Source organism: Staurois parvus, unplaced genomic scaffold (assembly GCF_062004578.1).
Source record: "Staurois parvus isolate SC_StPar_1 unplaced genomic scaffold, SC_StPar_1.0 ptg000235l, whole genome shotgun sequence".
Taxonomy (NCBI): domain Eukaryota; kingdom Metazoa; phylum Chordata; class Amphibia; order Anura; family Ranidae; genus Staurois; species Staurois parvus.
Genome location: NW_028318031.1, coordinates 4,444,481 through 4,458,748, shown reverse-complemented (window position 1 = coordinate 4,458,748; position 14,268 = coordinate 4,444,481). Strand labels below are relative to the sequence as shown.

Sequence of the window (14,268 nt, the reverse complement as noted above, 5' to 3'; positions counted from 1 at the left end):
CTGTTGGAAATATGTACATGAATTTGGAGCAATCATTGACATATGTCGTGTGAAGGAACAGCAAAGTTCAAGGGTGTTGTAGACACTCTTTAAGAACTTCCACGACTATATGCACTTTTTCAAATAGTAAACATTAATATTGTAATAAATTCTACTACAGCTATAAGTTGTAATTTGCCATGTTTTTATATTCCAGAGAGAAACTTTCCATGTTGTGATCTTCTCCTAGACATACAAAACACTTTGCGCATGACATAAAACATAATGAAACAGTGAATAGCAGTGAGGAATTACAAAATACAAGCAGAACTTAGAACTAATGAGTTTATTTTGGCCAGCTGTCTGTTAGGGAAATTGTTCCTCCAGTTCCTGTCCCAGTCACATAGCAGAAATCTACCAACTAATTCAATAAAAAGCTAAATATCTCTCATTAGTAGATTGCATTGTCCTTTCCCACAGACACTTACTTGTGTAGTTGGCTGTCACAGAGCTGTTTCCTTTTATGCTGTTTCCTCCAACAAGGGCAGAGACCAGGAAGGTGTAATAATTGCCAGGTATCAGATTCTGTATGGTAAGAGATGTTGTGGCCGCAATTACACTGAAAGATGAATTTTCCAGGATCTGGATCTGGTAAGAACTTGCATTTCCAGTAGGTGGTAGCCAGTTCAGAGATACAGAAGTAGTGGCGATATTGTAAGCTGTAAGGCTCTGTACTTTTTCAGGTGCTATAAAAAAATTAGAGTAGATTGGTATAAAGTAATTTAGCTAAGTTGATCCTTAATTCTAAATATTGGACACACATAGAACTAAATATTTGGTCTTAATGACTAAAGAATATTAAGATAAAATAAGCTGCCCCCCAGTGCTGCACCCCCCCCCCCCCCCCAATCGCCTGTCCTTTAAAATTATATAAGCCTATTCTTTACAAACTGATCCAACTAATTTCTTAAATATCCATCCTTAGGGACAGAGCAAAGAAAAGGAAATTAGAAAAAAGCAATGCATATGGACAATCATTTCCACTCACAAACCTTTGAGACAAGAATAAAGCTCTCTAATTAACCTATGTGAGTGTAGCTTTCACATCTTGTTAGTCTTAGATGAAAGTAACTGTCACACTTTTAAAATTATGTATATGTATCCTGGTGTTTTAGCTCTGTGGGTTGAGTCACATGTTATTAAACTGATTTGGCTAATAAAGATTACTATCTCCTTGTGAATGACAGTAGGCAGTTAGTCCCATAGCCAACAGCAGACTGTTTATTAGCCATGGAATCTGCCCAGTGCCTGCTGTCAATCACAAGAAGAGAGACGACCTAGTGTTTCTGAATCCCTATCAGGCTCCACCTACCCAACTAGTAAACATTAATATAAATGCGTATTTTAATTACATTTACTACAGTTAATAGTTGTAAATTGTCATGGTTTATATTAGAGAGAGAATCTTTGCATACTGTGATCTTCTTCTCCTAGACATAAAAAACACATTTCGGATGACATAAAACATAATGAAACAGTAAATAGCAGTGAGGTATTACAAAATACAAGTAGAACCTAAAACTATTAAGTTTATTTTGGCCAGCTATCTGTTAGGGAAATTCTTCCTCCAGTTCCTATCCCAGTCACATAGCAGAAATCTACCAACTAATTAATAAAAAGCTAAATATCTCTGATCAATAGATTGAATTGTCCTTTCCCACAGACAGAGCACAGCCTTTGATTGACAGCCTCAGCTATTTTCCAGTGAGTTGTTTAGAGGGGGTGTGTCCCTTCCCTCCAATCAGCTATCAGAGCTCTCCTCACTCATGTAACTTTCCACTCTCTGCCCCCTGCTTTTCAGAGCTGAGAGATCCTGTGTAAATTCTACACTTTGAATGGATGTAGAGGGAAGACAGCTGTAGATAAACAATCTCAACTTATGTTGGAGGATTTGTTTCATCTCTGTGTATCACCTGAGGTCACTCACTTTACTGGCTACATGTGAAGGTTTACAACCACTTTAATAAAAATCTACATATCTCTGATCAATAGATTGAGCTGTGCATTTCCATGGATACTTACTTGTGTAGTTAGCTGTCACAGAACTGTTTCCTTTTATGCTGCTTCCTCCAACAAGGGCAGAGACCAGGAAGGTGTAATAATTGCCAGGTATTAGATTCTGTATGGTAAAAGATGTTGTGGCCACAATTACACTGAAAGATGAATTTTCCAGGATCTGGATCTGGTAAGAACTTGCATTTCCAGTAGGTGGTAGCCAGTTCAGAGATACAGAAGTGGTGGCGATATTGTAAGCTGTAAGGCTCTGTACTTTTTCAGGTGCTACAAACAAATTAAAGTAGTTTGGTATAAAGTAATTTAGCTAAGTTGATCCTTAATTCTAAATATTGGACACACATAGAACTAAATATTTGGTCTTAATGACTAAAGAATATTGTGATAAAACAAGCTGTTCCAAGAGCATTAGGACCATAGCCTATCCTTTAAGACCACATAAACCTATTCTTTGCAGACAGATGCAGTAAATTTTATAAATATCCATCCTTAGGCAAATGAAATTGGAAAAATAATGAATGCATGTGGAAAAATATTATAGCTGAATAATAGGCTCAATATATAAAGCATTGCCACAAGGAAAAGGCTTTCTACTTTAGACATGTGAGTGTAGTTTATACATTTTTTTGGATATAGCTGAAAACAACTGTCATTCTTTTAAAATTATGTATACTTTTCCTGGTGCTTTAGCTTTGTGAGTTGAGTCTAATGTTATTAAACTGATTTTGTCAATAAAGATTACTATCTCTAATTACTAATGTAAAGTGGTTGTAAATCTCAGACATAAAATATGAACAAAGCATATCCCTCTATACTGTGTGCTTCTCTCAATCCAGAGCACCAAGTGTCATTTCTGTCTGCTGCCTCATTCCTCTGCTATCTGCATGAATCATTTCTGGCAAGTTTTCCTGACACCAAGTGTGAACTGGTGACAGTGGAGAGCACAGCCTTTGATTGACAGCCTCAGCTATTTTCCAGTGAGTTGTTTAAAGGGGGTGTGTCCCTTCCCTCCAATCAGCTATCAGAGCTCTCCTCACTGATGTAACTCTCTGCCCCCTGCTTTTCAGAGCTGAGAGATCCTGTGTAAATTCTGCACTTTGAATGGATGTAGAGGGAAGACAGCTGTAGATAAACAATCTCAACTTATGTGAGAGGATTTGTTTCATCACTGTATATCACCTGAGGCCAGTCACTTCATTGGCTATATGTGAAAGTTTACAACCACTTTATTAAGACATCTACATATCTCTGATCAATAGATTGAGTTGTGCATTTCCACAGACACTTACTTGTGTAGTTAGCTGTCACGGAGCTGTTTCCTTTTATGCTGCTTCCTCCAACAAGGGCTGAGACCAGGAAGGTATAATAATTGCCAGGTATCAGATTCTGTATGGTAAAAGATGTTGTGGCCACAATTACACTGAAAGATGAATTTTCCTGGATCTGGATCTGGTAGGAACTTGCATTTCCAGTAGGTGGTAGCCAGTTCAGAGATACAGAAGTGGTGGTGATATTGTAAGCTGTAAGGCTCTGTACTTTTTCAGGTGCTATAAACAAATTAGAATAGTTTAGTATAAAGTAATTCAGCTAAATTAATCCTTAATTCCAAAGATTGCATACACGTTGTATCAAATATTTGGTCTTAATGCTTTTTTTACCTTAATGCATTCTTTGCATTAGGGTAAAAAACTGTGTGCAGTTTCTCCTCAGCCCCCCTTATACTTACCTAAGTTAGATGTTTATCCAGTGCTGTGCCTGAGAGCAGCGACTCTCTTGGCTCTCTCTCTCTCTCTTATTCTGTAAATCACAGCCAGTGAGGGGAGAGTGGGGGGCAGGGCTGAGTTGCTCTATATGTATCAATAGACACACAAAATGCGGCTCCAAAGTGAGCCCGAGTGACAGACCCCATATCAGGCGGCTTCCTATGGGGGCACTCAGATGGGTCGAGGAACCAAGATTGCCAGTGGGGAACCCAAGAAGAGGAGGGCCAGGTCTTCTCTGTGCAAAACCATTGCACAGAGCAGGCAAGTATGAGATTTTTTTTTATATAAAACAAACATTTCCTTTAGAATCACTGTAATTCCAAAGATTGCATGCATATAGTACTAATAATTTGGTCTTAATGACTAAAGAATATAAGGATAAAACAACCTGCCCCAGTGCATTAAGACTACAGCTTATCCTTTAAGACCATATATGCCTATTCTTTACAAACTGATCCAGTTAATTTGTTAAATATCCATCTTTAGGGACAGGGAAAAAAGAAGGAAATTAGAAAAATAAGGAATGCATATGGAAAATAATACAGCTGGACAATAGGCTCAATATACAAAGCTTTAACAAAAGGAAAAGGCTTTCCAATTTAGACACGTGGATGAAATGTTCACATCTTATTAAATGTAGATGAAAACTGTCACTTTTTTAAAATTATGTATTCTTAGCCTGGTGTTTTAGCTTTGTGAGTAGAATGTAATGTTGTCAAACTGATTTTGTGAATAAAGATGACCATTTCCTTGTGATTAACAGTGGGCAGTTAGTTGCATAGCCAATATCAGGCTGTTTATTGGCTATGGTATCTGTCCACTGCCTGCTGTCAATCACAAGGAGAGAGATGACAAGATGGGGAACTAGTTTCTGTAAATCCCTATCAGGCTTCGCCCACCCAACTATAAAACTCCTTGGTTGAAGAGCTGTCTGTGTGGTAACTGCAGTGTGGGAAGGGAGCTTTGTCGCATTAACCTCCCTAGCGGTATTCCCGAGTGTAGCTCGGGGTAAAGTTTCATTACCAAAAGCGGTAACCCCAAGCTACACTCGGGCTTACCATGTGAATTTGCTCAGGGATTCCTTGCAACGCTTACCTTGTCCTTCTCTCCCAGGATGCGTCCCCTGCAGCTAAATATCTCTGATCAATAGACACATAAGCACAGACACTTACTTGTGTAGTTAGCTGTCACAGAGCTGTTTCCTTTTATGCTGCTTCCTCCAACAAGGGCAGAGACCAGGAAGGTGTAATAATTGCCAGGTATCAGATTCTGTATGGTAACAGATGTTGTGGCCACAATTACACTGAAAGATGAATTTTCCAGGATCTGGATCTGGTAAGAACTTGCATTTCCAGTAGGTGGTAGCCAGTTCAGAGATGCAGAAGTGGTGATAATATTGTAAGCTGTAAGGCTCTGTACTTTTTCAGGTGCTAAAAATAAATTAGAATAGTTTGGTGTAAAGTAATTTACATCAGTTGATCCATAATTCCAAAGACTGCGTATACATAGTACTAAATATTTGGTATTAATGAATAAAGAATATTAGGATTAAACAAGCTGCCCCACTGCATTAAGCCACTGCTCATCATTTAAGACCACATACTCCTATTCTTTTCAAACAGATCCAGCTACTTGTTAAATATCCATCCTTAGGGAAAGGGAAAAAAGAAGGAAATTACAAAAATAAAGCAAGCATATGAAAATATATTATAGCTAGACAATCATCTCAATTCACAAAGCTTTGGCACAAGGATAAGGCTCTCTAATTTACCAATGTGAGTGTAGTTTTTGCATCTTATTAGAAATAGCTGAAAATAACTGTCCCCCTTGTTTTTAAATAAAAAGCTAAATAGTTTAGTATAAAGTCATTCAACTAAGTTAATCCTTAATTCCAAAAACTGCATATACGTAATATCAAATATTTGGTCTTAATGCATTTTTTATGTGATTCAGCTAAGCTGACCATTAATTCAGAAGTTTGTATACACACAGTACTAAACATATGAATGCAATGTCTGAGAAGATTAGAATAAAAACAGCTGTCATCAGTACATTAGGACCAAAGCCTTTCCTTCAAGTACATGCCTATTCTTTAAACAGATCTAATTGATTTGGTAAATGTCCACCCTAAGGGACAAGGCAAAAAGAACAAAATTAGAAAAATAAGGAATATGGAAATATAGCTACACAATTGTCTCAATTCGAAAAGATTTGAAAACAAGGAAAAGGCTTTCTAATTTAGGTGTCCGTTTATGACACAGAGAATAGCTGCGATTCAACGGATCTCAGCTATTCTCTGGTCATTCACAGTTTATGACACTCAGGAGATCATGTCAGCCCTTCTCTGGAGATCTGTGTTCACCCTCCAGATTCTCCAGCCCAGAGCTGGAGAATCAGAGGGACCGAAAACTAAGCAGAGATAGTTTACCTCTGTTTAGTAAACTGATCTTTTACTATAATCTCGAGAGATTATAGTAAAATGAGCCGTTTTTCAGAGTTTGTAGACCGTTCTCCAGCGTTTGGAGACCGTTCTCCCTTCGTCCGGAGAACTGCTTCATAAACTGCATTCACAGGAGAACTGTGTTCTCCGAGAATGCCAGAGAACTGAGCAGCAATCTATTACCACTGCTTCATAAACGGACACCTTAGACATATGAGTGGAATTTTCACATCTTATTGGAGTTGGGTGAAAACAAATCTGGCACTCTTTCAAAATGTTGTATATGTATCTTGGTGTTTTAGCATTGAAATTGTGCTATGTTATTAAACTGATTTTGTCATTAAAGTTATGGTCTGTTTGTGATTGACAGAAGGCAGTTTCATAGCCAATAGCAGGCTGTTTATTGGCTATGGTATCTGTCCACTTTCTGCTGGCAATCACAAAGAGAGAGATGACCTGATAGGGAACTAGTGTCTCTAAATCTCCATCAGGCTCTGCCCACCCAGCTACAAACCTCCTTGACCACTGAGCTGTCTGTATGGTAACTGCAGTGGCATGGAGGGAGCTTAGAAACTGCTGGAAACTGTTGGAAACAAGTACATGAATTAGGAGCAATCATTGACATTTTTCATGTGAAGGAACAGCAAAGTTTTAAAGAGAGTTGTAGACACTATGAACTTCCCAGACTATATGCACTTTTTCAGAAAGTAAAAACAATAACTCCTTGCCGATGACGGTACACAAATATGCGGCCTCACGACAGCTGTGTCTTGACGCTGAGAGGCCGCATATTTGCATACCCGATGTAAACAATCATGTGATGAGAGCACTTCATAAACCCCTTAAAGGGGTGGGAGGAACTGGTGCCAAAGGGTTAATATGATAATGTGTATTTTAATAAAATTTACTACAGCTGTAATTTGTCGTGTTTTTATATTCAGGAGAGAATTTTTGTGTGTTATTATCTTCTCCTAGACATACAAAACACATTGCACATGACATAAAACATAATGAAACAGTCAATAGCAGTGAGGCTTTACAAAATACAAGTAGAGCCTTTAATTATTCAATTTATATTGGCTGGTTAAGGAAAATCTTCCTCTAGTTCCTGTCCCAGTGACAGCGTAATTCTACCAACTCACTTAATAAAAACATATCTCTGTTCACTAGATTGAGTTGTTCTTTCCCTCAGACACTTACTTGTGTAGTTAGCTGTCATGGAGCTGTTTCCTTTTATGCTGTTTCCTCCCACAAGGGCAGAGACCAGGAAGGTGTAATAATTGCCAGGTATCAGATTCTGTATGGTAAAAGATGTTGTGGCCACAATTACACTGAAAGATGAATTTTCCAGGATCTGGATTTGGTAGGAACTTGCATTTCCAGTAGGTGGTAGCCAGTTCAGAGATACAGAAGTGGTGGTGATATCATAAGCTGTAAGGCTCTGTACTTTTTCAGGTGCTATAAACAAATTAGAATAGTTTAGTATAAAGTAATTCAGCTAAATTAATCCTTAATTCCAAAGATTGCATACACGTAGTATCAAATATTTGGTCTTAATGCATTTTTTACCTTAATGCATTCTTTGCATTAGGGTAAAAAAACTTCTGTGTGCAGTTTCTCCTCAGCCTCCCTTTTACTTACCTAAGTTAGATTTTTATCCAGTGCTGTGCCTGAGAGCAGTGACTCTCTTGGCTCTCTCTCTTCTTCTGTAAATCACAGCCAGTGAGGAGAGAGTGGGGGGCAGGGCTGAGTCGCTCTATGTGTATCAATAGACACAGAATGCAGCTCCAAAGTGAGCCCGAGTGACAGACCCCATATCAGGCGGCTTCCTATGGGGGCACTCAGATGGGTCGAGAAACCAAAATTGCCAGCAGGGAACCCAAGAAGAGGAGGGTCAGGTCTTCTGTGCAAAAACATTGCACAGAGCAGGCAAGTATGAGATTTTTTATATTTAAAACAAACATTTCCTTTAGAATCACTGTAATTCCAAAGATTGCATGCATATAGTGCTAACTATTTGGTCTTAATGACTAAAGAATATAAGGATAAAACAACCTGCCCCAGTGCATTAAGACTACAGCTTATCCTTTATGTCTGTTCTTTACAAACTGATCCAGTTAATTTGTTAAATATCCATCCTTAGGGACAGGGAAAAAAGAAGGAAATTAGAAAAATAAGGAATGCATATGGAAAATAATATAGCTGGACAATAGGCTCAATATACAAAGCTTTAACAAAAGGAAAAGGCTTTCCAATTTAGACATGTGGATGAAATGTTCACATCTTATTAAATGTAGATGAAAACAACTATCACTTTTTTTTTAATTATGTATTCTTAGCCTGGTGTTTTAGCTTTGTGAATAGAATGTAATGTTATGAAACTGATTTTGTCAACAAAGATGACTATTTTCTTGTGATTAAAAGTGGTCAGTTAGTTGCATAGTCAATATCAGGCTGTTTATTGGCTATGGTATCTGTCCACTGCCTGCTGTCAATCACAAGGAGAGAGATGATGTGATGGGGAACTAGTTTCTCTAAATCCCTAATAGGCTCCGCCCACCCAGCTATAAACCTCCTTGGTCGATGAGCTGTCTGTGTGGCAACTGTAGTGTGGGAAAAGGGCTTTGTCGCATTAAGGATGGAGTGCATGTACCTGCTGGAAACTGTTGGAAATACGTACATAAATTTGGAGCAATCATTGACATATGTCATGTGAAGGAACAGCAAAGTTCTAGAGTATTGTAAACACTCTTTATGTAAGAGCATTAGGACCATAGCCTATCCTTTAAGATCACATAAACCTATTCTTTGTAGACAGAAGCAGTACATTTTTTAAATATCCATCCTTAGGCAAAGAGAATGAAATTGGAAAAAATAACGAATGCATGTGGAAAAATAGTATAGCTGGATAATAGGCTCAATATACAAAGCACTGACACAAGGAAAAGGCTGTATAAATTAGACATGTGAGTGTAGTTTATACATTTTATTGGATTTAGTTGAAAACAACTGTCATTCTTTTAAATTTATGTATATTTTTCCTGGTGGTTGTAAATCTCAGACATAAAATATGAACAAAGCGTATCCCTATATACTGTGTGTTTGTCTCCATCCAGAGCACTAAGTGTAATTTTTGTCTGCTGCCTCATTCCTCTGCTATCTACATGAGTCATTTCAGGCAAGTTTTCCTGACACCAAGAGTGAACTGGTGACAGGGGAGAGCAAAGCCTTTGATTGACAGCTTCAGCTGTTTTCCAATGAGCTGCTTAGTTTCCCTTCCCTCTAATCAGCTATGAGAGCTCTCCCCACTGATGTGAATTTCCACTCTCTGCCGCCTGCTTTTCAGAGCTGAGAGAGCTGAGAAATCTTGTGTAAATTCTGCACTTTGAATGGATGTAGAGGAAAGACGGCTGTAGAAAAACAAACTCAACTTATATAGGAGGATTTGTTTCATCACTGTGTATCACCGGAGGCCAGTCACTTCTATGGGTACACAGTATGTAAGCGTTTACAACCACTTTAATAAAAAGCTACATATCTCTGATCAATAGATTGAGTTGTGTATTTCCACGGACACTTACTTGTGTAGTTAGCTGTCACAGAACTGTTTCCTTTTATGCTGCTTCCTCCAACAAGGGCTGAGACCAGGAAGGTGTAATAATTGCCAGGTATCAGATTCTGTATGGTAAAAGATGTTGTGGCCACAATTACACTGAAAGATGAATTTTCCAGGATCTGGATCTGGTAGGAACTTGCATTTCCAGTAGGTGGTAGCCAGTTCAGAGATACAGAAGTGGTGGTAATATCATAAGCTGTAAGGCTCTGTACTTTTCCAGGTGCTACAAATAAATTAGAATAGTTTGGTGTAAAGTAATTTACGTCAGTTGATCCATAATTCCAAAGATTGCGTATACAATGTTATGAAACTGATTTTGTGAATAAAGATGACTATTTCCTTGTGATTAACAGTGGGCAATTAGTTGCATAGCCAATATCAGGCTGTTCATTGGCTATGGTATCTGTCCACTGCCTGCTGTCAATCACAAAGAGAGAGATGACGTGATGGGGAACTAGTTTCTCTAAATCCCTATCAGGCTCCACCCATCCAACTATAAACCTCCTTGGTTGATGAGTTGTCTGTGTGGCAACTGTAGTGTGGGAGGGGAACTTTGTTGCATTACAGAAGTAGTGTATCTACTTGCTGGAAACTGTTGGAAATATGTACATGAATTTGGAGCAATCATTGACATATGTCGTGTGAAGGAACAGCAAAGTTCAAGAGTGTTGTAGATACTCTTTATGAACTTCCACGACTATATGCACTTTTTCAAGTAGTAAACATTATTATTGTAATAAATTCTACTACAGCTATAAGTTGTAATTTGCCATGTATTTATATTCAAGAGAGAATCTTTCCATGTTGTGATCTTCTTCTCCTAGATATACAAAACACACTGCGCATGACATAATGAAACAGTGAATAGCAGTGAGGAATTACAAAATACAAGTAGAACCTAGAAATATTGAGTTTATTTTGGCCAGCTGTCTGTTAGAGAAATTCTTCCTCCAGTTCCTGTCCCAGTCACATAGCAGAAATCTACCAACTAATTCGATAAAAAGCTAAATATCTCTGATCAATAGATTGCATTGCCCTTTCCCACAGACACTTACTTGTGTAGTTAGCTGTCACAGAGCTGTTTCCCTTTATGCTGTTTCCTCCAACAAGGGCTGAGACCAGGAAGGTGTAATAATTGCCAGGTATCAGATTCTGTATGGTAAAAGATGTTGTGGCCACAATTACACTGAAAGATGAATTTTCCTGGATCTGGATTTGGTAGGAACTTGCATTTCCAGTAGGTGGTAGCCAGTTCAGAGATACAGAAGTGGTGGTGATATTGTAAGCTGTAAGGCTCTGTACTTTTTCAGGTGCTACAAACAAATTAGAATAGTTTGGTGTTAAGTAATTTACGTCAGTTGATCCTTAATTCCAAAGATTGCGTATACAGTTGTGCTCAAATGTTTGCATACCCTGGCAGAAATTGTGAAATTTTGGCATTGTTATTGAAAATAGATCACGCCAAAAAAGGCTCTTTTATTGAAGAATGATAGTCATATGAAGCCATGTATTATCAAATAGTTGTTTGGCTCCTTTTTAAATCATAATGATAACAGAAATCACCCAAATGGCCATGATCAAAAGTTTACATCCCTTAGAATGTTTGGCCTTGGTACAGACACACAAGGTGACACACACGGGTTAAAATGCGAATTAGAGGTTAATGTCCCACATCTATGGCTTTTTAAATTGCAATTAGTGTCAGTGTATAAATAGTCAATGAGTTTTTTAGCTCTTACATGGAAGCACTGACTAGGCTAGATACTGAGCCATGGGGATCAGAAAAGAACTGTCAAAAGTCCTGCGTAACGAGGTAATGGAACTTTATAAAGATGGAAAAGGACATAAAAAGATGTCCAAGGCCTTGAATATGCCAATCAGTACTGTTAAATCACCTATTAAGAAGTGGAAAGGGATCTTTTGATACCAAGCCATGGTCAGGTAGACCAAGAAAGATTACAGCCATAACTAACAGAAGGATTGTCTGGGATTCAAAGAAAAACCCACAGGCAATCTCAAAAGAAATACAGGTGCTATGGAAAAAGATGGTGTTGTTGTTTTTAAGGAGTACAATACAGTGATACTTGAACAATAATGAGCTGTTTGGTCGAGGTGCCAGAAAGAAGCTTTTACTGCACCAATGTCACAAAAAAGCCCGGTTACAATATGCCCAACAACACCTTGGCATGCCTAACCAGGCCTTTGTGTCATTGATGCAGTAAAGGCTTCTTTCTGGCATCTTGACCATGCAGCTAATTTTTGTTCAAGTGTCCTCATATTGTGCTCCTTCAAAACAACCACACTGTCTTTTTCCAGAGCAGTCTGTATTTTTCTTGTGGTTACCTATGAGTTTCTCTTTGTATCCCAACGAATTCTTTTGGCAGTTGTGGCTGCAATCTTTCTTGGTCTACTTGTACTTGGCTTGGTATCAAGAGGTCCCTGAATTTTCTACTTCTTAGTGGAAGTGATGACTGGCATTATCAAGGCTTTGGACATCTTTATATATCCTTTTCCATCTCCTAACTTCCATTACCTTGTTATGCAGGACTTTTGTCAGTTCTTTTCTGATCCCCTTGGCTCAGTATCTAGCCTAGTCAGTTCTTCCACGTAAGAGCTAACAAACTCATTGACTATTTATACACTGACGCTAATTGCAATTTAAAAAGCCACAGATGTGGGATATTAACCTCTAATTGGCATTTTAACCCATGTGTCACCTTGGTGTCTGTACCAAGGCCAAACATTCCAGGGTATGTAAACTTTTTATCATGGCCATTTGGGTGATTTCTGTTATCATTATGATTTAAAAAGAAGCCAAACAACTATTTGATAATAAATGGCTTCATATGACTATCATTTTTCAATAAAAGAGCCTTTTTTGGCATGACCAGTCATATTTTCAATATCAATGCCAACATTTCACATTTCTGCCAGGGTATGCAAACTTTTGAGCACAACTGTACATAGTACTAAATATTTGGTATTAATGAATAACGAATATTAGGATAAACACGCTGCCCCCCACTGCATTAAGCCACCGCCCATCATTTAAGACCACATACTCCTATTCTTTTCAAACAGATCCAGCTACTTGTTAAATATCCATCGTTAGGGAAAGGGAAAAGAGAAGGAAATTACAAAAATAAAGAAAGCATATGAAAATATATTATAGCTAGACAATCATCTCAATTCACAAGGCTTTGGCACAAGGATAAGACTCTCTAATTTACCCACGTGAGTGTAGTATTTGCATCTTATTAGAAATAACTGAAAGTAACTGTCCCCCTTTTTTTAAATAAAAAGCTATATAGTTTGGTATAAAGTCATTCAACTACATTCCTTCAAGCACATGCCTATTCTTTACAAATAGATCTAATTGATTTGGTAAATGTCCACCCTAAGGGAAAAGGCAAAGAGAACAAAATTAGTAAAATAAGGAACATGGAAATATATTATAGCTACACAATCGTGTCAATTCGAAAAGCTTTGAAAACAAGGAAAAGGCTTTCTAATTTAGACATATGAGTGGAACTTTCACATCTTATTGGAATTGGGTGAAAATAAATTTGACACTCTTTCAAAATGTTGTATACGTATCCTGGTGTTTTGGAATTGAAAGTGAGTGTTATGTTATTAAACTGATTTTGTCATTAAGGTTATGGTCTGTTTGTGATTGACAGAAGGCAGTCTCATAGCCAATAGCAGGCTGTTTTATCTTCTCCTAGATATACAAAACACATTGCACATGACATAAAACATAATGAAACAGTCAATAGCAGTGATGCTTTACAAAATACAAGTAGAGCCTATAATTGTTCAATATTTATTGGCTGGTTATTTGTTAGGGAAATTCTTCCTCTAGTTCCTGTCCCACTGACAGCGTAACTCTACCAACTCACTTAATAAAAACATATCTCTGTTCAATAGATTGAGTTGTCCTTTCCCTCAGACACTTACTTGTGTAGTTAGTTATCACTGAGCTGTTTCCTTTTATGCTGCTTCCTCCAACAAAGGCAGAGACCAGGAAGGTATAATAATTGCCAGGTATTAGATTCTGTATGGTAAAAGATGTTGTGGCCACAATTACACTGAAAGATGAATTTTCCTGGATCTGGATTTGGTAGGAACTTGCATTTCCAGTAGGTGGTAGCCAGTTCAGAGATACAGAAGTGGTGGTGATATCATAAGCTGTAAGGCTCTGTACTTTTTCAGGTGCTATAAACAAATTAGAATAGTTTGGTATGAAGTAATTCAGCTAAATTAATCCTTAATTCCAAAGATTGCATGCACGTTGTATCAAATATTTGGTCTTAATGCATTTTTTACCTTAATGCATTCTTTGCATTAGGGTAAAAAAACTTCTGTGTGCAGTTTCCCCTCAGCCCCCCTTATACTTA

The 14,268-nt window shown here is 37.8% G+C and overlaps 1 protein-coding gene across 1 annotated transcript in view; it reads right to left on the bottom strand.

Annotated features, from left to right (window-relative positions):
• Positions 1-14,268, bottom strand: part of LOC149460091 (uncharacterized) — a 370,510-nt gene that overhangs the window by 23,412 nt on the left and 332,830 nt on the right. The window contains 5 exon segments of the mRNA XM_089680163.1: positions 3,342-3,599; positions 4,988-5,245; positions 7,456-7,713; positions 10,927-11,184; positions 13,829-14,086. Of these exon segments, the coding sequence (XP_089536289.1) occupies positions 3,342-3,599; positions 4,988-5,245; positions 7,456-7,713; positions 10,927-11,184; positions 13,829-14,086 (1,290 nt within the window).